At 41.9% G+C, this 25,533-nt stretch overlaps 1 protein-coding gene and 1 long non-coding RNA gene across 2 annotated transcripts in view; one reads left to right on the forward strand and one right to left on the reverse strand.

Annotated features, from left to right (window-relative positions):
* The window catches only part of LOC140362685 (uncharacterized), a 69,276-nt gene extending 49,766 nt beyond the window's left edge, over positions 1-19,510 (forward strand). The window contains exons 11-16 of the mRNA XM_072448837.1: positions 4,743-4,895; positions 8,963-9,092; positions 9,222-9,254; positions 9,823-9,920; positions 13,063-13,146; positions 19,326-19,510. Coding sequence (XP_072304938.1) covers positions 4,743-4,895; positions 8,963-9,092; positions 9,222-9,254; positions 9,823-9,920; positions 13,063-13,146; positions 19,326-19,427 — 600 coding nt within the window. The 3' untranslated portion in view covers positions 19,428-19,510. The remainder of the gene's footprint in view (positions 1-4,742; positions 4,896-8,962; positions 9,093-9,221; positions 9,255-9,822; positions 9,921-13,062; positions 13,147-19,325) is intronic.
* LOC140362691 (uncharacterized) overlaps positions 1-25,533 on the reverse strand; it is a 573,302-nt gene that overhangs the window by 73,571 nt on the left and 474,198 nt on the right. The window lies entirely within an intron of this gene.

Here is a 25,533-nt window from a genome sequence, read left to right on the forward strand (position 1 = left end):
AAAACGGCCCAAATGTGGATCCAAATAAAGTCGTTTTCTACATTTACAGTTGCTAAAGCATCGTCTGAGAGTGAATTATCGCTGTTGTTGACGTTAGCTCCGTGTTGACGTTAGCGACATTAGCATCGCGGCGCATTTAAAACTGCAGCGGCTCAACGACAGGAGCAGACGCGCACACAGCAGGGGGCAGTAGAGGGCGCTGCCATGTTGGATGTGGATAAACTCGGGGTTCTGAAATGTTTCCCGAGTTGCTAAGAAGGAATTCCGAGACGCGAGAACGTTCCAGAGCGAATTTATCAAGACTTTTGAGGACGACCGTAACATGGGCGTAACATTTTTATTTAATCGGTTGCTGTCTTGTCACCCGGGCAACCAAACACACACATTAATCAAGTCTCAAAATGTCATAGGGAATTTTTTAAAACCCATTCAAAAACGTTTTGTCAAAAATAGTAATCATTATAAGTGACAGACCTTAGCCAAACAAACAAACAAACAAACAAACAAACAAACAAACAAACAAACTGAATTGTAAAGTGATTCTAAGCATCTGGATAAGAGCTTATTTTTATGCTAAACCAACTCTAAACTACAGTTAGGAATAAAACAGAACCAAACGCTAAACAAAGAGTGTCCAAACTTTCCGCTGAACTGGCCCAAATAACAAAAAGTGGCACGTTTTACCCTCAAATTGGAAAGATTCTGCTCTCATAACTAAATAACAAACACGTTGACGTTACACAGAGTTAATATTAATGTTCCACGCCTCATTAAAGGTTTCGCGGCTCATAATCATCACGGTTTATGTTTCAAACGCAGCTGTTCGTGAAAAAGGGTTTGCACATCTCTGCACTGAACCATAAGGAACTGGAGCTAAACCAGGACTCTAACTTCTTCACCAGTGACCGGTCCATCACAAGCATGGAATACCATATTTTCTATAAATTGCTCTGGACTATAAGTCGCACCAGCCAAAAAATGCACAATAGAGAAGAAAAAAACATAAATAAGTCGCACTGGAGCATAAGTTGCATTTTTGGGGGAAATTTCAGAACAGACATTTCATCTATAAATGCAGTTTAAAATAATAACAGATGAGAGAACATGGTGAATAGGTGTACGTATGCTAACGCTAACACCTTCAGCTACATGACGTATGCTAACGCTAACACCTTCAGCTACATGACGTATGCTAACACTAACACCTTCAGCTACATGACGTATGCTAACGCTAACACCTTCAGCTACATGAGGCACAGACAGAACTGTGGTAAGTGTCTGGTATGTTAACGTAACATATGAACAGTTATTCAGATAACTATAGCATAAAGAACATGCTAACAAGTTTACCAAAGCATCAGTTTTACCCCAAATCACTAAATCCATTGAATTCTTCTTCCTCTGTGTCACTTCTAAACAACTCCACAAACTCCAGAGGAAGAGGAAGTGCAGATTCTTCTTCTGCGTCGCTTAGAGCCTAGAGCGCCCTCTTGTGGTTGTCAGTGTGAAAATAACGAGTAATATCACATATAAGTCGCTCCAGAGTATAAGTCGCGCCACGGCCAAAACTATGAAAAAAGCTGTAACTTATAGTGTATTCTAGATGACTTGGTATCATGTCGGATCGATATTGCAGGGACACAGTATCGCTCGGCAACAAACATCACCGGTCTCGTCCGTCGCCGTCATTCGCCGGAACCATTTTGCGTCGGGCTAAAAATCCATGTTGTGCAAATATTACAAAGTTGAGTTGATGTTTCTGGCGCTCGTCTTTCAGCTCCGCCGCGCCGGCCCTAATCTCCCGTCTGCAAATGAAGAGAAACGGGAGGAAAAGGCGCGGCGGCGCTCATTGTCGCGCCACGCTCGTTTTTCACTGTCGCGGCGTCGAGGCGAACATATTGTGAAGTGTCGAGAGGAGCTCCAAATGATAGATCAGCTATTTCATTACGGTTAGTGCTTTTGTAGCCCGCGCCGTCGTGCCACTTAATAAGAAAAGTGTAGATCTCAAATGCGATGTCATAAACTCGAGTTGTTCTTCTGCTTTGTGCCGAAAACGCATTGAGAATCCGTCAGAAAAGTCAATGGATTTGATCAATTTTGGACTAAATTGGACTCGACTGTTGGACTTACTGTGCATGAATTTTATTTGTCAAATAAAAAAATTGTCACATTAGATGAGTTTTGGCCCAGTGTTTGCTGGGTAATTTCCATGAGTGATGTCATCAATTACACAGGAAGTGAAAATATAATCCGAAAAAATTTGCTTTTCAGTAATAACATTGTATTTGAGTTCAATCAGTCGTCTGACCTGTAGGGGGCGCTTTAGGGTGAAGGCAAAATCCAGATGTTTTAGGTTTTACAGGACACACACTGACAGAAATGTTCAGCGCACAAAGAAACAGAAAAATGACAGACTTTACCTTAAATTACACATCTTATGAAGAGAGAAAAAATATACAAAATTGAAGCTAGAAAATAGTATCTTTCCATCTTTTTTAATACGAAAGAAGACAATCTGATATTTCTTCCCTGGAAATTCTAAATTGTAGCTCACTTTTCGTCACAAATATTTTGAAAATCGGAAAGATAGAACAGAATAGATTTACTGTCAACCAAGGTAGAACTCATATGGCTTATAAATAATTGTTTCAGCTTTAATTGTAAGATCTCCACAACATTAAAGCGCCCCCTACAGGTCGGACAACTCATGTAACAAAAATGCAGTTAATATAGTTTGAATTTGACTAAAAATAATAAAAATGTATCGCAGAACAGCACATTTTTTAAGTTGATGATTTCACTTCCTGTTTGTAATTGATGACATCACACTAGGAAACTGCAAACACTGGGGAAAAAAACATCATCTAATGTCACAATTGTTTTTATTTGACAAATAAAAATATATGAGAGCGAGTTTATTATTTTAAATGTTTAGAGAGTCAAAAATGCAGTTTCTTTATGTAAATTCTGCAAATTCTGTAAGTTCTGAGTGTGCCTAGTGTAATGTCACAAGTGAATAAATAAATAATCATAATAATCATAATCATAATAATATTTTTTTAAAGAATGACAAATAATGACAAATAAAAATATATGAGAGCGACTTTATTTCTTTGAATTAAATTTTAGTAAAAAAAGTTGTTTCTTTGTGTAAATTCTGCGTGTCCCTGGTGTGATGTCACTTCCTGTCATTTTATACAGATTTTTCAACGTTTTCTCCACAAATACCTGCTCGATTGGTGTAAAACTATCATGTTTATGTACAACAGGTATAAATGCACCAAATAAAGACACAATTGGATAATCGCAAAAAACCTGGGCCCTTTAAATCCAACTTGTTTCTCACAATTTCCTTTTTAATAAATAAATAATGTAACATACAATAGCACGTGTGTCTGAGTGACAAAACCACATCCAGTTTTCACATTTTGCAATAGAAGTATAAGCTCCATTACACAATTATGACTGTATTTGTTTACGAAGCGTCTATGACATCCTAAAAATACGAGTATAATACGAGTGTAATGCGAGTATAATGCGAGTATAATGCGAGTATAATGCGAGTATAATGCGAGTATAATGCGAGTACGTGCGTTTCTTCCTCTCTCGTTACTGCAGTCGTCCCTCTGGAAGGACCTGCGGCGCTTGTTCATCCGGACCATGTGGCGTGTCTTTGTCGAGGGTCCGCAGTCCCCCCCGACATCGTCTCCGTCTCAAATGCGTCTGGCAAAAGGCTCAAATCTTTTCGCCGTGTTTTGGTTTTTCAATTCAGATTCAGCGATCGCCGGTTCGACAGTGGAACCTGGCCATATTGTGAAGGCAGATGCACATTAAGAGCGTTAGAAGAGGAGATGGACGACAGGGACAGAAGTCAACGTGGAAGATCCTTTGTTTCATCAGATTCTCACTCTTTTTTTTATTTTTTTTTATTTTGCTGTGGCTGAATTTTCAGTATGTTTTTGGTTTTTTTTCCCCTCAGTTAAAGAAATAAAATAAAGCTTTAATCGTCTAAATTCAGAGTGTAAAAATGAAGAGAAAGTTTTCGGTGAACTAAATATTTAAATGGTGAATTTGGAGAAATTTTGAGAATTTGGAGAGATTTTAAGGGAAAACAATTTTTTACTTTTTGGTTAAAATTAAAATGAATTCATCAACATTTTAAAGCGCCCCCTACAGGTCGGACGACTCACTGAACTAAAATGTGGTTAAGATAAATATATTTCATCCCAGAAAAGCACATTTTTTAGATTTATAATTTTACTTCCTGTTTTTAATTGATGACATCACAGTAAGAAATTACCCAGCAAACACTGGGCAAAAAAATTATCTAATGTAAAAAAAAAAGAAAATTGACAAACAAAAACTTTATTTTGTTGAATTCATGTTTAGAGTAAAAAAAGTTGCTTGTTTGTGTAAATTCTGCATAAACCTTTTCCCTGGTGTGATGTCACTTCCTGTCATTTTCTACAGATTTTTCAAAGTTTTCTCCACAAATACCTGCTCGATTGGTGTAAAACTATGATTTATATGTACATCAGGTATAAACACACCAAATAAAGTCAAAATTTGAAAATCGTAAAAACCTGTCATACGTCACTTTAAATTCCAAATCAGATGAAACAAATGTAAATGTCGCCGATCAGCTTCTCTATCTTCTCATTGTTGTCGTTTGAGGAGATGACGCCATTTTGTGTCTGTTTCTCACAAGTGCAGATCTTCTGACTTCTGTGTTTGTCCTTCAGCTGATCAACCAGAAGATCACCATGTGCCAGAAGCTGTGTAACTCCCGCTTGTTCGTGTCGGTGCTGGAGTATCTCCTCGCCATCGGGAATTACCTCAACGAGCACGCGGGCAAAGAGAAGGCCAAAGGGATCCGGCTCTCCACCTTAACTAAAGTACGTCTGTCCCTCCTCTACCTCCTGGACCTCCTCCTCCTCACTCTAATGTACGTCTGACCCTCCTCTACCTCCTGGACCTCCTCCTCCTCACTCTAATGTACGTCTGACCCTCCTCTACCTCCTGGACCTCCTCCTCCTCACTCTAATGTACGTCTGGACCTCCTCCTCCTCACTCTAATGTACGTCTGACCCTCCTCTACCTCCTGGACCTCCTCCTCCTCACTCTAATGTACGTCTGACCCTCCTCTACCTCCTGGACCTCCTCCTCCTCACTCTAATGTACGTCTGGACCTCCTCTTCCTCACTCTAATGTACGTCTGACCCTTCTCTACCTCCTGGACCTCCTCCTCCTCACTCTAATGTACGTCTGACCCTCCTCTACCTCCTGGACCTCCTCCTCCTCACTCTAATGTACGTCTGGACCTCCTCTTCCTCACTCTAATGTACGTCTGACCCTCCTCTACCTCCTGGACCTCCTCCTCCTCACTCTAATGTACGTCTGACCCTCCTCTACCTCCTGGACCTCCTCCTCCTCACTCTAATGTACGTCTGGACCTCCTCTTCCTCACTCTAATGTACGTCTGACCCTTCTCTACCTCCTGGACCTCCTCCTCCTCACTCTAATGTACGTCTGACCCTCCTCTACCTCCTGGACCTCCTCCTCCTCACTCTAATGTACGTCTGACCCTCCTCTACCTCCTGGACCTCCTCCTCCTCACTCTAAAGTACGTCTGACCCTCCTCTACCTCCTGGACATCCTATTCCTCACTCTAAAGTACGTCTGACCCTCCTGAACCTCCTGGACCTCCTCTTCCTCACTCCAAAGTACGTCTGACCCTCCTGAACCTCCTCTTCCTCACTCCAAAGTACGTCTGACCCTCCTGAACCTCCTCTTCCTCACTCCAAAGTACGTCTGACCCTCCTGAACCTACTCTTCCTCACTCTAAATTACGTCTGAACCTCCTGGAGGATAGACTGAGCGCTGGGTTCTAGACTCTCCTGATCCTCCTCTTCCTCACTCTGAGCTGGGTTCTAGACTCTCCTGATCCTCCTCTTCCTCACTCTGAGCTGGGTTCTAGACTCTCCTGATCCTCCTCTTCCTCACTCGCTCTGGCCCTGGACTGAGCGCTGGGTTCTAGACTCTCCTCATTGGCCCCCTGCTGGTGAGGTTGTGTCAGGGCTCGTTTCCTGTGGCGTGCGGCTGGTGCAGGTTCGCTCAGGTCACTCTGAGGTCAGCGGCTTCAGACATCACAGTAATTGTGATGAGAGCTTGTTTTTCGTTGTTGTTTTTCTCTTCGTCTGTTTCAGGTTCAGTCAAGTAACAAGTGCATTTTAGACAACACTCTTGGCTTTTGAATCATATCCAATTGTTCATTATCAATATCAATATTGCAATGTTTTAATATCATTTTTGACATTTTTGACAATTTAAGTCATATTCAAACTAATATGTTCATGCCTTAATTTACAAGTCAAACTGTCATTATTGGGACTTAAGGACAAATAACCATTCAAGCCTTTTCATTTTTGTCAATTGGAGAACCTTGATGTTGGCAAGTTATTAACAATAGCTTTGTTGCTCAGAAAATCAAGGCAAAATTACTAATTCTAGTTATTTCTAATATGTAAAACATAAATGAATAGAATTGGCAGCGCTTATACTTTTCAACACCTGACAAATCACTGTAGTGTGCGATGTTCTTCTGAAATGTGCAGCGACATTTAACTGCATCATGACAGGCGCTTTATATGTGTCCTACATTTGTGTGAGTGAAGTCACTTGTTTTCGGTCCATCAGACGATCTGCTTGTGCATTCGCGCTGCAGACTCGTTGCATGTTCTGCTCTCTGCTGGAAGCCTTCGGTGCTCGGCTCCAGGGGCCCTCAGCGCTCGGCTCCGGGAGCAGGCTGAGAGGTCCTGTTGCTTTTAATGAAGCTGGGCCTTGGTTCCTCCTCAGAGGCGTTTCAGATGTAATTGAAAGCTGTAAACAGTTTCCACTCTGAATGAAAGACACTGAGACTCATCCACAGACTCCCATCGTTTATGCTTAAGTTTGTGTTTTATAGTTGGACAGAACTCAACCATATCATCTGCAACTTATGTCATTAAGTAGTAAATTCACTTGGTGTGTTTCTCTTATGAAGACAGACTCAACCTTTCTATTTGTCTCTAAAGAATTAAACTTGCTTATTTAATCTTTTGTCCGTTTATTGATTAAAATGACGAACGTTTGCTCAAAATTACCTTGAAATACAGGTCCCTAAAGCAGACACACACTTATGTCCCTAAAGCAGACACACACACTTATGTCCCTGAAGCAGACACACACTTAGGTCCCTAAAGCAGACACACACACTTATGTCCCTAAAGCAGACACACACACTTATGTCCCTGAAGCAGACACACACTTATGTCCCTGAAGCAGACACACACTTATGTCCCTAAAGCAGACACACACACTTATGTCCCTGAAGCAGACACACACTTATGTCCCTGAAGCAGACACACACTTATGTCCCTGAAGCAGAGAAGCAGAGACACACTTATGTCCCTGAAGCAGACACACGCTTATGTCCCTAAAGCAGAGACACACTTATGGTCTGACTTCTGAGGCGAGACAACGATCACAAACTGATTATAAGGAAACAAAACAAACCGGCTGCGCGGCGTGATCTCACACATAAGAATAGGAAGTCGTGTCATCAAAGTAATCGTTTTTGTGCATAAAAGAGCCAAATGAAACCGTCTGAGAACGTAAACATCATAATGCTGTTTCTTATTAGTATTTCTTTTTATCATGATACGTGTTTGTCTCTGGTGCACGCCACATTCATTAAATGCATGACATTAAAGGTGGACAAAATATCGACATTTAGATCATATTGAGAATGTTGTTTTGAAGATGTGCAAAATTTGGATATTGAGTTCATCGTTTATGGTAGAAATGCTACAAAAAAAGCTGCTATAAAAGAAAAAACCTTTCAAACCAGGGTATAAGGCAGGGCTATTCAACATGAGGCCCGGGGCCAAATCAGGCCCTCCAAGTGATTTAATCTGGGCCATGATCTTCTAAATAAAATAATAGTTCAATAGCAAGGACCACAACCCCAGCTAAAAGTGTTTATTGGCACGCCAGAATCATGAAAAACACAAATCTATGCCGCTTTGGGGCTTCTGTAGGCTCCCGGGCCTCGATACCCCCATCTAGGAGATAAATTAGAAGAATTAAAAGAGAGTGGGAGGGAGGGGCACAAAGTCATGAACGCTGATGTGTGTGACCGGGATGTTAAATAATGTAGCCGCAGGAAGGGGCGTGAAAAGGGTGTGGTCCTGCTCCCGAACTTAAGATAACAAACTTATCTTCAAATCTTGTTTTCTGGTTTAATTCTGGTTTAGCACTAGTTTAGACCTGTGTTAGTGAAGGTTTAGCTCTTGTTTAATTCGGCTTTAGACCAGCTTTCACTCTGGGTCAGTCCTGAGTCAGACTGGGGTCGGACCTGGGTCAGACGTGGGTCAGACATGGGTCAGACCTGGGTCAGTCCTGGGTCAGACGTGGGTCAGACATGGGTCAGACCTGGGTCAGTCCTGGGTCAGACGTGGGTCAGACCTGGGTCAGTCCTGGGTCAGACCTGGGTCAGATGTGGGTCAGACCTGGGTCAGTCCTGGGTCAGACGTGGGTCAGACCTGGGTCAGACTTGGGTCAGTCCTGAGTCAGACTGGGGTCGGACCTGGGTCAGACGTGGGTCAGACATGGGTCAGTCCTGGGTCAGACTTGGGTCAGTCCTGGGTCAGACCTGGGTCAGTCCTGGGTCAGACTTGGGTCAGTCCTGGGTCAGACCTGGGTCAGACCTGGGTCAGTCCTGGGTCAGACTTGGGTCAGTCCTGAGTCAGACTGGGGTCAGACCTGGGTCAGACGTGGGTCAGACATGGGTCAGTCCTGGGTCAGACTTGGGTCGGACCTGGGTCAGACGTGGGTCAGACATGGTTGGTTCTAGTCTAGTCCTATGCATTTACATGTGTTTGGATTTGATAGATTTGGCGCTAAACACACTTGTGGTCTTCAGATGTCGCAGCTCCGGGGCAAAGACAGGGACTACACGCTGCTTCACGCGCTGGTGGAGCAGATCCTGTGGCACCAGCCCACGCTCGCCGCCTTCACAGAGGAGCTGGCAGAGTTTGAGACGGACCCTGGAGGTAAAACACGATCGGAGCCAAACTGGGCCAGTTACACTCAACTATACCTGCCATTCCTCTGTTTGGTTTGTTTCTCAGATTTGTTTCTCTCTTTCTTACTTGATTTCTTGTTGTGGTTTTCTTTGGCAGCCTCGATCAAAGGTCTGACTGCAGAAGTAGATGGTGAGGAGATACAATTTTACATGGGAAATTTGCATTGAAAATCTGTTAAAATGTTAAATGATGGAAAATGTTTTGTGCCTTTACTTTATTATTATAATTATATTTTCAAATATGTATTATCATTATGATTATTATGATGATGATGATGATTATTATTTATGGTTATTATTACTATTTTATTAGGTATTATTATCATTATGGTTATGATTATTATTTGTTATTATTACGTATGGTTATTATTATTATCATCATCATCATTATTTTTATTATTATTTTGTATTATCATTATTATTATTATCATCTTTGTTTTGCTCTCTGGTTTTGTTCCTTGTTTTATTTTAATTTTTCAAAACATTTAGAAAAAAAAGAAAGAAAACAACAATTCAAATAATTCACTTTATAATCTTTTTTTTAAAAATTGATAATACATTTGTGATGATGTGTGTTTTGAGGCTGTTGATCTCTGTGGTTTAATGAAAGGTTTAGAAACTAATACATTTGACATTGAGTAATTTGATATGAAAACAAAATATAAATTGTGTTTTAACAAAATTCTGCATTGTTGTAGTTCTGAAGAACGAGTTGCAGAAAGTCGTCCAGTATCGGAAAGTGGCCAAGAAGAGGAAACAGGGAGTCGCTCACCCGAACTTCTTTAGAGACTTGAAGGTGAATAATTCTTTATTTAAATCAGCCTCGACTTCGAAAGAACTGGTGAACAACTTGTATACAACTTATATACAACTTATATACAACTTATATACAACTTATATACAACTTATATACAACTTATATACAACTTAGATACAACTTAGATACAACTTAAATACAACTTATATACAACTTTTATGCAACTTAGATACAACTTATATACAACTTATATACAACTTAGATACAACTTATATACAACTTATATACAACTTAGATACAACTTAGATACAACTTATATACAACTTATATGCAACTTATATACAACTTATATACAACTTATATACAACTTATATACAACTTATATACAACTTATATACAACTTATATACAACTTAGATACAACTTAGATACAACTTAAATACAACTTATATACAACTTAGATACAACTTAGATACAACTTATATACAACTTATATACAACTTATATACAACTTATATACAACTTATATACAACTTAGATACAACTTATATACAACTTATATACAACTTATATACAACTTACATACAACTTATATACAACTTAAATACAACTTATATACAACTTATATATAAATTAAATACAACTTATATACAACTTATATACAACTTAAATACAACTTAAATACAACTTATATACAACTTATATACAACTTAAATACAACTTAAATACAACTTAAATACAACTTAATTACAACTTAAATACAACTTATATACAACTTATATACAACATATATACAACTTATATACAACTAAATACAATTTATATACAACTTATATACAACTTATATGCAACTTATATACAACTTATAAACAACTTATATACAACTTATGTACAACTTATATACAACTTTTATACAACTTATATACAACTTAAATACAACTTATATACAACTTATATACAACTTAAATACAACTTAAATACAACTTATATACAACTTAAATACAACTTATATACAACATATATACAACTTATATACAACTAAATACAACTTATATACAACTTATATACAACTTATATGCAACTTATATACAACATATATACAACTTATAAACAACTTATATACAACTTATGTACAACTTGTATACAACTTAAATACAACTTATATACAACTTATATACAACTTAAATACAACTTATATACAACTTATATACAACTTATATGCAACTTATATACAACTTATAAACAACTTATGTACAACTTGTATACAACTTGTATACAACTTAAATACAACTTATATACAACTTATATACAACTTATGTACAACTTATATACAACTTATATACAACTTATATACAACTTATATACAACTTAAATACAACTTAAATACAACTTATATACAACATATATACAACTTAGATACAACTTAGATACAACTTAGATACAACTTAGATACAACTTAGATACAACTTATATACAACTTATATACAACTTAAATACAACTTAAATACAACTTATATACAACTTAAATACAACTTATATACAACTTATATACAACTTATATACAACTTAGATACAACTTATATACAACTTAGATACAACTTATATACAACTTATATACAACTTATATACAACTTATATACAACTTATATACAACTTAGATACAACTTATATACAACTTAGATACAACTTATATACAACTTATATACAACTTATATACAACTTATATACAACTTACATACAACTTATATACAACTTAAATACAACTTATATACAACTTATATATAAATTAAATACAACTTATATACAACTTATATACAACTTAAATACAACTTAAATACAACTTATATACAACTTATATACAACTTAAATACAACTTAAATACAACTTAAATACAACTTAATTACAACTTAAATACAACTTATATACAACTTATATACAACTTATATACAACTTATATACAACTTATATACAACTAAATACAATTTATATACAACTTATATACAACTTATATGCAACTTATATACAACTTATATACAACTTATATACAACTTATATACAACTTATATACAACTTATATACAACTTAAATACAACTTATATACAACTTATATACAACATATATACAACTTAGATACAACTTAGATACAACTTAGATACAACTTAGATACAACTTAGATACAACTTAAATACAACTTAAATACAACTTAAATACAACTTATATACAACTTAAATACAACTTATATACAACTTATATACAACTTAAATACAACTTATATACAACTTATATACAACTTATGTACAACTTAAATACAACTTATATACAACTTATATACAACTTAGATACAGCACGTTTCAGATTAAAACTCCTCCTTTAGGGTAGAACTAAACCAGCTCAGACTTTTCAGATTAGCACCTTCAGATTGAAAATGACTTCCTGGTGGCAGTCAAAACTTTTCTAAAAGATGTGAAACCGTTTCTACCATGATAACCACGAGCAAAGGATCAAATTCAGCCACGATGCAGAACATTACAATACAAAAAGTGCAATGTTAGAAACTGTTATCGTCACTGTGGATTGGAAATAGATCTTTTACCGTTTTACTTTTTTAAATTAATGACAATGAAATGTTTTTTTAAAATAACATAACAACGATACAATCACAAACACATTTACGGACAAAAACTCAATCAAAAACTAAATGCAACTAAATAACATTAATACATCATAAGAAAAACTGACACAAATAAAAATAAATATATCTTAAAGCAACACCAGTATTTCCATGTGTTTTAGGGAGCCATGTATTTATTTTTCTAGATTGATTTATTTTTCATTTATTAAATCATGTATTTAATTTATTTAATTTATTCAATTTATTCAATTTATTCAATTTATTCAATTTATTTAATTTATTTAATTTATTTGATTTTTGTAATTTATTTAATTTATTCAATTTATTCAATTTATTCAATTTGTTTAATTTATTTAGTTTATTTATTTTAATTATTATTAATCATTACTTTTCTAAATGTATTTTTACTGTTTTTTATATGATATCTTTCATATTTATAAAAGTAAACATTTATACATTATTATATATACATTTTCCTTCGTCATTGTAGTTATTTGTTTCATCCATCGCAATTGTACCTTATTTACTTGTTTACCTTGTTTACTTCTAGTTCCTGATCGAGAAGTATCAGTCTGACCTGTCGGCTCTGACCAAGACGTGTGACGAGATGAAGAAGCTCTACTCTGTCGTCCTGGTAACACATCAAACACTTCTTCTCCCTCTTCCTCTTCTTCCTCTTCTTCCTCCTCTTCTTCTTATATTACTCGTGCATTTCTTCTTCTTCTTCTTCTTCTTCTTCTTCTTCTTCTTCTTCTTCTTCTTCTTCTTCTTCTTCTTCTTCTTCTTCTTCTTCTTCTTCTTCTTCTTCTTCTTCTTCCTCTTCTTCCTCTTCCTCTTCTTCCTCTTCCTCTTCTTCCTCTTCTTCCTCTTCCTCTTCTTCCTCTTCCTCTTCCTCTTCTTCCTCTTCCTCTTCTTCCTCTTCTTCCTCTTCCTCTTCTTCCTCTTCCTCTTCTTCCTCTTCCTCTTCTTCCTCTTCTTCCTCTTCTTCCTCTTCTCTCTCTTCCTCTTCCTCTTCTCTCTCTTCTTGTCATTACTCGTGCATCTCCAGTGAGCGGCTCAGAGTCGACCTGTCCCTCCTCCCGGTCCCTGCCATCCTCCTCGAGTACATTTGTCATCTTATCTCCACAAACATACGCAGCGTACATGATAAACAAAGACAACAAACAGCCCAAGGTGACTATTTCTCCCGCTCACGGCCTTGAAAACTCAAACCATCGATCGGATTCACGGTAATCGTCTTTACTCTTCGACAGCTGATTGTAGCCGTGATTTAGGCTTTAGACACTTTCGGCTTTAGGTTTTAAATAGTTAAACGGTATTTGTCGAGTGGATAAAATCACCAACAGTAACACAATGCACACAGATTAAACTCCAAAATGAAGTAACGGTATGAAGAAGAGTCGCTGTGATGGACGCGGAGCTCAGAAGAAAGTGAGTTTTGTTGTTTGAATCTCTAATGACGATTGACGACCGCGTTGAGGCCAGTGAACGAGCGCTGAAGTAATCATGAAGAAGTAAACAATCTCTACGGCAACCGGAAACGCTCACAAGCCAGTCTGGGGTCAGTCCGGTTCCTCTGGGGTCAGTCCGGTTCCTCTGGGGTCAGTCCGGTTCCTCTGGGGTCAGTCCTGTTCCTCTGGGGTCAGTCCTGTTCCTCTGGGGGCCAGTCCTGTTCCTCTGGGGTCAGTCCGGTTCCTCTGGGGTCAGTCCTGTTCCTCTGGGGTCAGTCCGGTTCATCTGGGGTCAGTCCGGTTCCTCTGGGGTCAGTCCTGTTCCTCTGGGGTCAGTCCGGTTCCTCTGGGGTCAGTCCTGTTCCTCTGGGGGCCAGTCCTGTTCCTCTGGGGGCCAGTCCTGTTCCTCTGGGGTCAGTCCGGTTCCTCTGGGGTCAGTCCGGTTCCTCTGGGGTCAGTCCGGTTCCTCTGGGGTCAGTCCTGTTCCTCTGGGGTCAGTCCGGTTCCTCTGGGGTCAGTCCTGTTCCTCTGGGGCCAGTCCGGTTCCTCTGGGGTCAGTCCTGTTCCTCTGGGGTCAGTCCGGTTCCTCTGGGGTCAGTCCTGTTCCTCTGGGGCCAGTCCTGTTCCTCTGGGGCCAGTCCGGTTCCTCTGGGGTCAGTCCTGTTCCTCTGGGGTCAGTCCTGTTCCTCTGGGGGCCAGTCCTGTTCCTCTGGGGGCCAGTCCGGTTCCTCTGGGGTCAGTCCGGTTCCTCTGGGGTCAGTCCGGTTCCTCTGGGGTCAGTCCGGTTCCTCTGGGGCCAGTCCTGTTCCTCTGGGGGCCAGTCCTGTTCCTCTGGGGGCCAGTCCTGTTCCTCTGGGGTCAGTACGGTTCCTCTGGGGTCAGTCCGGTTCCTTTGGGGTCAGTTCGGTTCCTCTGGGGCCAGTCCGGTTCCTCTGGGGTCAGTCCTGTTCCTCTGGGGTCAGTCCTGTTCCTCTGGGGTCAGTCCTGTTCCTCTGGGGTCAGTCCGGTTCCTCTGGGGTCAGTCCTGTTCCTCTGGGGCCAGTCCTGTTCCTCTGGGGCCAGTCCTGTTCCTCTGGGGCCAGTCCGGTTCCTCTGGGGGTCAGTCCTGTTCCTCTGGGGGCCAGTCCTGTTCCTCTGGGGTCAGTCCGGTTCCTCTGGGGTCAGTCCGGTTCCTCTGGGGGCCAGTCCTGTTCCTCTGGGGGCCAGTCCTGTTCCTCTGGGGGCCAGTCCTGTTCCTCTGGGGTCAGTCCGGTTCCTCTGGGGTCAGTCCGGTGGGGTCAGTCCGGTTCCTCTGGGGTCAGTCCGGTTCCTCTGGGGTCAGTCCTGTTCCTCTGGGGTCAGTTCGGTTCCTCCGGGGTCAGTCCTGTTCCTCTGGGGTCAGTCCTGTTCCTCTGGGGTCAGTTCGGTTCCTCCGGGGTCAGTCCTGTTCCTCTGGGGTCAGTCCTGTTCCTCTGGGGTCAGTTCGGTTCCTCCGGGGTCAGTCCTGTTCCTCTGGGGTCAGTCCGGTTCCTCTGGGGTCAGTCCGGTTCCTCTGGGGTCAGTCCGGTTCCTCTGGGGCCAGTCCTGTTCCTCTGGGGGCTAGTCCTGTTCCTCTGGGGGCCAGTCCTGTTCCTCTGGGGTCAGTACGGTTCCTCTGGGGTCAGTCCGGTTCCTCTGGGGTCAGTTCGGTTCCTCTGGGGCCAGTCCGGTTCCTCTGGGGTCAGTCCTGTTCCTCTGGGGTCAGTCCTGTTCCTCTGGGGTCAGTCCTGTTCCTCTGGGGCCAGTCCTGTTCCTCTGGGGCCAGTCCTGTTCCTCTGGGGCCAGTCCGGTTCCTCTGGGGGTCAGTCCTGTTCCTCTGGGGGCCAGTCCTGTTCCTCTGGGGTCAGTCCGGTTCCTCTGGGGTCAGTCCGGTTCCTCTGGGGGCCAGTCCTGTTCCTCTGGGGTCAGTCTGGTTCCTCTGGGGTCAGTCCGGTGGGGTCAGTCCGGTTCCTCTGGGGTCAGTCCGGTTCCTCTGGGGTCAGTCCTGTTCCTCTGGGGTCAGTTCGGTTCCTCCGGGGTCAGTCCTGTTCCTCTGGGGTCAGTCCTGTTCCTCTGGGGTCAGTTCGGTTCCTCCGGGGTCAGTCCTGTTCCTCTGGGGTCAGTCCGGTTCCTCTGGGGTCAGTCCGGTTCCTCTGGGGGCCAGTCCTGTTCCTCTGGGGTCAGTCTGGTTCCTCTGGGGTCAGTTCGGTTCCTCCGGGGTCAGTCCTGTTCCTCTGGGGTCAGTCCTGTTCCTCTGGGGTCAGTTCGGTTCCTCCGGGGTCAGTCCTGTTCCTCTGGGGTCAGTCCTGTTCCTCTGGGGTCAGTTCTTAAACCTGCTGGTCACATCTGAGCCCTCTTCTCATAATTACATCGGGGAGATAGCGACGCGGGCAAACGCAGAACCATTAAAAACGTATTACGAGGTCAATATCCCAGCTTTGATAGTTTGTGCGTTATGTCGCTTTCAACTGGAATATCTCCAAACAGTCCACGACCTGATGGAAAAACAGGCTGCCTCAGTTGTTCTCTTATGTATATTTTTTTGCTTAACGTATATTTTATCTATTTATTGTTTTTATTATTTCTTTTTTTTTCTTTTAAAGATGACAAGTCCTTTCTCTAAACTTAGCCCTTTTCTTCATCATATTACCAACATAACCAATTTAATTTAATTAATAACGTTTAATTAAATGTATTAAAATTATTAAATGTATTTAATTTATTTAATTTATTTATGTTTATTTCATTTTTTTTTTTTCAAAGATGACAAATCCTTTCCCTAAACTTAAAAGTTTTTATCATCATATTTTCAACCATTTAAATTTACATTTTTTATTTTATTATTATCGTTAAAGCTCGACTTCAGTGACGTTTGTGTCTTCCGTCGGCGTAAATACATCTTAAATAATCTGGTTTGTCGTGGTTTGAATCTCCTCCGCGGTGACGCTCGAGCTACACACGGGTTCGGCCTCCAGGGGGAAGCAGCGCGTGGTCTGATTATCCTTGCGCCAATCAGACGAGGGCGTTCTGTTTCCTCGACCGTTCGTACAACACACTGTTTATGATTTGTGGTGTTTTGTTGTTCCGTGCTGTTTGTTCTCGGGGAGGTTTCAGGAAATGAATGTTAAAAGGCATTTTTATTAGCAAAAAAATTAAAGCGCCCCCTACAGGCCGGACGACTGTCATTGAACTAAAATGCAGTTTAATTAGATTTATTTTGAATGTAGCTAAAAATTATAAAAATGTCAACACAGAATAGCACATTTTTGAGGTTTATAATGTCACTTCCTGTTTGTAATTGATGACATCACACTAGAAAATTACCCAGCAAACACTGGGCCAAAAATCTAATGTTACACTTGACAAATTTAAACTTTTTTGTTGAATTAATGTTTAGAGTGACAAAAAAATTCTTTCTTTGTGTAAATTCTGCATAAACTTGACTGGAGTGAGCGTCCCTGGTGTGATGTCACTTCCTGTCATTTCACGTTCAGTATAAACTCAAAGCCTGAACAATCATGGGCGTTCTTTTCAGTCGTTATCCCACTTAGCCGCAGTGACCCAGTTTAATGTCACAATCGCAGACTAACGGGGACGGTCTAATCGGATGTATTAATTCAGCTCATCATACGAAGATTTAATTATTTCACATTATATTAGAGAAATATGACCTGGGTCACTGATACAACAGGATCTTCTTTTTGAACGAGAAGCACGTTTTAGGGTCTAACTCCGGGTGAAGACCTAAAAGGGGTCGAGGTCACCTGGATTTAAAGGGCCCATGACAGGTTTTTACGATTTCCTAATTGTGACTTTATTTGGTGTGTTTATACCTGTTGTACGTATAAATGATAGTTTTACATCAATCGAGCAGGTATTTGTGGAGAAAACGCTGAAAAATCAGTATAAAATGACAGGAAGTGACATCACACCAGGGACACTCATTCCAGTCAAAGTTTATGCAGAATTTACACAAAGAAACAACTTTTTTGACTCTAAACATTAATTCAACAAAAAAGTTTTAATTTGTCAAGTGTAACATTTGACGAGTTTTGGCCCAGTGTTTGCTGGGTAATTTCCTAGTGTGATGTCATCAATTACAAACAGGAAGTGACATTATAAACCTCAAAAATGTGCTATTCTGTGATGAAATTTTTATAATTTTTAGCTTAATTCAACAAAATAAAGTCGCTCTCTTATATTTCTATTTGTAAAATAAACAAAATAGTGACATTAGATCAGTTTTGGCCCAGTGTTTGCTGGGTAATTTCCTAGTGTAATGTCGTCAAATACAAACAGGAAGTGAAATTATGAACCTAAAAAGTTAGCAAAATTCAAATTATATGTATCATAACTTCATTTTACTTCGATGAGTCATAGGCAGTTTAAGAAAACACTCCATTTAAACAGTGTTTACATTCACGATCGTTCCGTGAGGCCCTTTAGATTCTCGAATGGACTCCAAAGGTCCCTGCCGCGTCCTTTACCTCCGGCGTGTGTCCTTTACCTCCGGGGTGTCCTTTACCTCCGGCGTGTCCTTTACCTCCGGCGTGTCCTTTACCTCCGGCGTGTCCTTTACCTCCGGCGGGTCCTGTACCTCCCGCGTGTCCTTTACCTCCGGCGGGTCCTGTACCTCCCGCGTGTCCTTTACCTCCGGCGTGTCCTTTACCTCCGGCGTGTCCTGTACCTCCGGCGTGTCCTTTACCTCCGGCGTGTCCGGCATGTCCTGTACCTCCGGCGTGTCCTTTACCTCCGGCGTGTCCTGTACCTCCGGCGTGTGTCCTTTACCTCCGGCGTGTCCTTTACCTCCGGCGTGTCCTGTACCTCCGGCGTGTCCTTTATTTCCGGCGTGTCCTTTACCTCCGGCATGTCCTGTACCTCCGGCGTGTCCTTTACCTCCGGCGTGTCCTCTACCTCGGGCGTGTCCTTTACCTCCGGCGTGTCCTTTACCTCCGGCGTGTCCTTTACCTCCGGCGTGTCCTGTACCTCCGGCGTGTCCTTTACCTTCGGCGTGTCCTTTACCTCCGGCGTGTCCTTTACCTCCGGCGTGTCCTTTACCTCCGGCGTGTCCTTTACCTCCGGCGTGTCCTGTACCTCCGGCGTGTCCTTTACCTTCGGCGTGTCCTGTACCTCCGGCGTGTCCTTTACCTTCGGTGTGTCCTGTACCTCCGGCGTGTCCTTTACCTCCGGCGTGTCCTTTACCTCCGGCGTGTCCTTTACCTCCGGCGTGTCCTTTACCTCCGGCGTGTCCTGTACCTCCGGCGTGTCCTTTACCTCCGGCGTGTCCTTTACCTCCGGCGTGTCCTTTACCTCCGGCGGGTCCTTTACCTCCGGCGTGCGGCTCATCCTTTGGCTCTTTTCGCAGGTGAAGTTCGGCGAGCCGTTGGACCAGGATTCTCAGGAGCTTTTCGGAGCGATCTCTCAGTTCATCCACGACTTCAAGAGAGCGCGAGCGGAAACCATCTGAGTCCAAAGGTCGACCCCGCCTCCAACCCAGGACACGCCCGCGGGGACGTGAGGCGGTGCCGACGCCTCACGGTCGAGACAACAGCCGGGGAGCCGAGGGGTCGGGGGGCCGAGGGGTCGGGTGGCCGAGGGGTCGGGGGGCTGGGAGGGCCCGACGCAATGTGAATGTGTTCAAAGCAGATGACGGATTCAGATCGTAACCGTCTGTGCGGGACTGCGGAGTACGTGTCTGGAAGTACACGTAGCGCATACGCTGTACTGCAAGAGGTATTGCAAGAAGTAATGCAAGAAGTACTGCACTGTTAATGTTCTGCAGTATAGTTTCTGTGATTAGCTAACATCAGGTATTGTAAATGTGCAAATAGTTTGGATTTTTTTTTTAAAAATAAGAAAAAAAAGGGAAAAACAATAAGAAAAAAGTGCCATTTTGAATTTCCAGGGCAGAAATGTCACTTTTCTATTTGAAAGATGGAATCGATGCTATTTTCTTGTGTTGAAATTGTATTTGAGTTTAATATACCTCCAGGTAAACTGAAAAAACGTTTTTTGAGTAACATTTCTGACTATTTCATCAGCCTTCATCATAAGTGTCTTTCATAATCTTCTATTTAATAAATAATAGTAGTAAATATAATAGTAAATGTCCAGTTTCTCCTTCATGTTCTTCACTTTTTGCCTCCGTTTTGTCATTTACAGTATTTTTGCTTAATTTTAAAGGGTTTATATTTACATCGCATTCTCACTGTGAGCAGGGTCGCCTCTCCGCAGACCTGACCTGGTGGCGTCTGGGCACACGAGGCACGAGTTTAATGCCATAACGTGGAACATTCAGACCTCAACCAAAAAACAGAGTGAACCTTTAAAAATGGCTGAATTCTGATTTAAAAAATGATAAAAATCATGACCTTGATTTTGGTATTTTGGTAGGTTTTTTCTTATTCTTTTTTTTTCCTTTTTTTTTCTAAATTTCTTTCTCAATTCTGAAGGAAACACTGATCTGGAAGAAAAACAAAAGACTTTTTCTGACGACTGTCACTATTTTATTCATGAATGAATTCTAAACTGCTTCACAAATAAATGTTTTCAAGATTATTTGGCTTGAAATACGAAAATGAATCTTCAAATCGGGAGAAAGCATTTTTTTTTTACAGTTAAAGAAGAATTTTCAAAATGTTATTTAAATATGAATGAATATAAAATCAAAAAACTAATCAAAACATCTCAAACTGAATTTATTATTCTGAACTGAATTGATCTGATACAGATGTCATAATTTATTGACAAATGTGAAACCAATTTGTCTATTTTCGTTATTTTTGTAAGTCGTCGGAAACACTTGTCGGTTGTAAATAAAGAATTTTACATTTGTCGTAAAAGATGTATTTCATTTTTTATGTTTTATGAGTCCTCGCCGTTTTTAAAGACGAACATGGACGACGCGACAAAAGTAAGATTAGACTTTTCTTTGGCCAGGGACGTTTTCAGAGGACAAACAACACACACACACACACACACACAGACACACACACACACACTCACACAAACACACACACACACACACACACACAGACAGACAGAACACACAACACACAAACACACACAGACAGACCACACAAACACACACATAGACAGACAGAACACACAACACACACACAAACACACACAGACAGACAGAACACACAACACACACACAAACACACACACACACACACAGACAGACAGACAGACAGAACACACAACACACCCACACACACACACACAGACAGACAGAACACACAAACACACACACACACAGACACACACACACACACACACACACAGACAGACAGACAGAACACACAACACACAAACACACCCACAAACACACACAGACAGACAGAACACACAAACAGACACATAGACAGACAGAACACACAACACACACACAAACACAGACAGACAGAACACACAACACACACACACAGACAGACAGACAGAACACACAACACACACACACACACACACAGACAGACAGAACACACAAACACACACACACACAGACAGAACACACAACACACACACAGACAGACATAACACACAACACAAACACACACACAGACAGACAGACAGAACACACACATCACACACACACATATCACAGACATCACACACCAACAAACAACACACACACACACACACACAGACAGACAGACAGACAGACAGACCACACACACACACACACTCCTGTCGCAGCACAACACACAACAACAGTGTCCAGATGACGACAACTGAATATTTTTCATTTGTAATGGTAAAAATGACCTTGCTGACCTTTTGTGCTCAGTTCTAGGATCCGTGTACGATTTACAGACACAGACAGTACATTACAGTTGTGTTACATTCAAAAAGCTCAGAATTAGACTAACATTTGTTTTTTACAGCGCCTTTGTGCATCTGACATTTCAATCAGACAACAGCTTGTATTTGTGAACCGCGGCGTGGTAATGAACAGACCCCTCGCAGAGGAGCAGAAAGTTGCCGTTTTCTCCTTTAGCTATTTTAATTAAATCTACAGGAAGTTGTGATTCATCAGGAGAACATGCAAATGCAGCACTAATCTGGCAAACGCATTCTGCACCGACGTCCACGTTCTGAGAGTGAACACCGCTTCGTCTCGGTGGATGTTTTATCCGTCATCTCATTAAAGTGAATGAAGCCGATAGAGACTGATAATTAAGCTTGTGTTACATTGATTTGATGCACATAATTCCATCATTTATGACTGTGATTAACCTTTCAGCCAAACAAGGTGAATATGCAAACTCTAAAAATAAAGTACGGACTCTTAAACCTTTATTTCAGACTCAACCAGGTCCTTTTACAACTTAAAGGAGCAGCATCGGCACGTTTCCACCGGTTCGCTTTGACGCTGCGAGCTTCCAAACTCGGCAGCGAGATGACGGACGAAACAGAAACGCCAACTCGATCCCGTGATAAACCGCCGCTTTTCCACCACATTGAGCCGACGGACTTAGCTAAGTGGAGCTAGCATAGATTAGCGTTAGCGTTAACATTTCCAGTGCCAAATGGGCCCGACACAAACCAAAGCCAAAGCTTTTACAGAGGAAAATAGACAACGCTGACGATAAACCAGGAGCAGTTTTTTGCGGCGCCACAACGTTTTTGGAGTTACTTTTTGTGAACCACTGCGACTGTCATATTTATTCATTATTTATTCAGAAAAGGTGTGTTATGTTTGGGTTACGTCGCAGAACTCTGGACCCGGAGCCGAGCGGTGAATGGTTCTGTCCCAAGACGCTACAAACTCAACCAACCTTCCTGATGGAGTGTTTGTTACTCGTCTCCATGGAGATGTTATTGCTTTGCACAAATAGTCTACGTACGGCAACGAGAAGGGGGCACCAGCCGCTCAAGTACGGGTTGGATCTAGGGAGAGGCAAAAACCTGCAACGATGCAACTCTAATCTGTGGAACATCTTACAGTGTCACTGTGCAATTCTTTGACAAATGTTGCGTAGACGATAAAAAAAAAAAAAGAAAAATCGACTGCTTGCTAATTGCTATCATGAAATCACAGGACCAGCAGCAGAGTTTTGATCAACCTGTTTCTATCATTTAGATGTATAAATAGTAATATCATGAAATACGGAAGATAGTTCATTGTTAAGAAAACTTAAAATGTGTTGTAAAAAATCTCTTGATATTTTGATCTTCTAAACGTTTGTGAGACGTTTGTTTCAGGAGGAAGTTGACTATAAACCCAGCCGAAAACAACATTGTCAGTGTTTGTTTTCCTGTGGTCATTGTTTCGGTGATAAACGGACCGAGAGCTCTGGCGCCGGAAAGGGTTTGTGAGTCCAACACGGCGGCGGCGACGTGCTTGGCAACCGACCCTCGCGGACGATGGGATTCTGTCACTGCCACTAGAGGGTCCCAGACAAATGTGTTCGATCTTCCAACACAATTTTAGTGCCAACAACCTCACAAACAACTCATGAACCTGACCGAACATCCATCTGCGTCGTGTCACTGTGGGCGTGGTTATTTAGGTTAGGTTGAGGTTTCTTCTGGTGTCTGTGAACGGCACCTTCGTTCTTTTCGTTCAATAATGTGTCAGATTTCAAGAGACTTCAAGGCGAAAAAAACATTGTTATGTTGCCCGACCAGAGCCTGGCAAGTGTGAGAGCTCTGAAGAGATTTCAAGTGTCGCACCGCACTGCGCATCAAAACAAAAAGCAGCATGGACGCGACAGCAACAGAGCAGCAAGGAGTCGCCCTACGACCAGTTCCAAGGAGTCGCCCTACGACCAGTTCCAAGGAGTCGCCCTACGACCAGTTCCAAGGAGTCGCCCTACAACCAGTTCCAAGGAGTCGCCCTACGACCAGTTACAAGGAGTCGCCCTACGACCAGTTACAAGGAGTCTCCCTACGACCAGTTACAAGGAGTCGCCCTACGACCAGTTACAAGGAGTCGCCCTACGACCAGTTACAAGGAGTCGCCCTACGACCAGTTACAAGGAGTCTCCCTACGACCAGTTAGAAGGAGTCGCCCTACAACCAGTTACAAGGAGTCGCCCTACGACCAGTTACAAGGAGTCGCCCTACGACCAGTTACAAGGAGTCTCCCTACGACCAGTTAGAAGGAGTCACCCTACGACCAGTTACAAGGAGTCGCCCTACAACCAGTTACAAGGAGTCTCCCTACGACCAGTTAGAAGGAGTCGCCCTACGACCAGTTACAAGGAGTCTCCCCACGACCAGTTAGAAGGAGTCGCCCTACGACCAGTTACAAGGAGTCGCCCTACGACCAGTTACAAGGAGTCTCCCTACGACCAGTTACAAGGAGTCTCCCTACGACCAGTTACAAGGAGTCGCCCTACGACCAGTTACAAGGAGTCTCCCAACGACCAGTTACAAGGAGTCTCCCTACGACCAGTTACAAGGAGTCGCCCTACAACCAGTTACAAGGAGTCGCCCTACGACCAGTTACAAGGAGTCGCCCTACAACCAGTTACAAGGAGTCGCCCTACGACCAGTTACAAGGAGTCGCCCTACGACCAGTTACAAGGAGTCTCCCTACGACCAGTTAGAAGGAGTCGCCCTACGACCAGTTACTAGGAGTCGCCCTACGACCAGTTAGAAGGAGTCGCCCTACGACCAGTTACAAGGAGTCGCCCTACGACCAGTTACAAGGAGTCTCCCTACGACCAGTTACAAGGAGTCGCCCTACAACCAGTTACAAGGAGTCTCCCTACGACCAGTTACAAGGAGTCTCCCAACGACCAGTTACAAGGAGTCTCCCTACGACCAGTTACAAGGAGTCGCCCTACGACCAGTTACAAGGAGTCTCCCTACGACCAGTTACGTGAGTTTTATGATAAGGTTGTGAGGATGGGAACAATCTAACATTTCTGTGCAAACTTTGCCCAGCAAGTTCTCCCTCAAGTTTTTGAGAATTAACTGTGGGGTTGAAAGCTGCAACTACTACTACTACTACTACTACTACTACTACTACTACTACTACTACTACTACTACTACTACTACTACTACTACTACTACTACTACTACTACTACTACGGACTGAATGGACAGCAACACATGGGGGAAGTCTGTCCCTTCAATGTGAATGTAAATCCTGTGTAAGGATTCAAAATTGGATATGAAGATGAAATCTGACACATAGTTTCAGCATTAAACTAATACAATAATTGCTGCCTGTGGTTGTATTTGGGCTGTGGAAATAATTTGGAAACATTATAGCATAATATTGAAAAAAAGAACTGAACTAGTTCATTTTTTGGAGCTGTGAACTTAGTTCAAAATAATGAACTATGAACTGAACTAGTTCATCTAGAAAGTGAACTTTCCCAACACTGTGTGGCGATGCAAGCCCGTACTACATATTCCTCCACATGTTTAAGCGCAGTAAAAACATCCGAAAGAGTCACAAACAAGAGCATCAAACTGACTTTAAACCCACTAAAAGGCAGATTGAGTTGTTTTGGGGTTTCTGCGGTGCGATCTTTGAGTTGAGACGTTATTCTGAGGACTTTCTGTCACACTTTGGACCCTACAGCGGGACAAAAGGGACGAGGCTGAACGCTCA

This window comes from Eucyclogobius newberryi, unplaced genomic scaffold (genome assembly GCF_026437365.1).
Source record: "Eucyclogobius newberryi isolate DKJ021-1_F unplaced genomic scaffold, fEucNew1.0.hap1 SCAF_17, whole genome shotgun sequence".
In the NCBI taxonomy this organism is placed as follows: domain Eukaryota; kingdom Metazoa; phylum Chordata; class Actinopteri; order Gobiiformes; family Gobiidae; genus Eucyclogobius; species Eucyclogobius newberryi.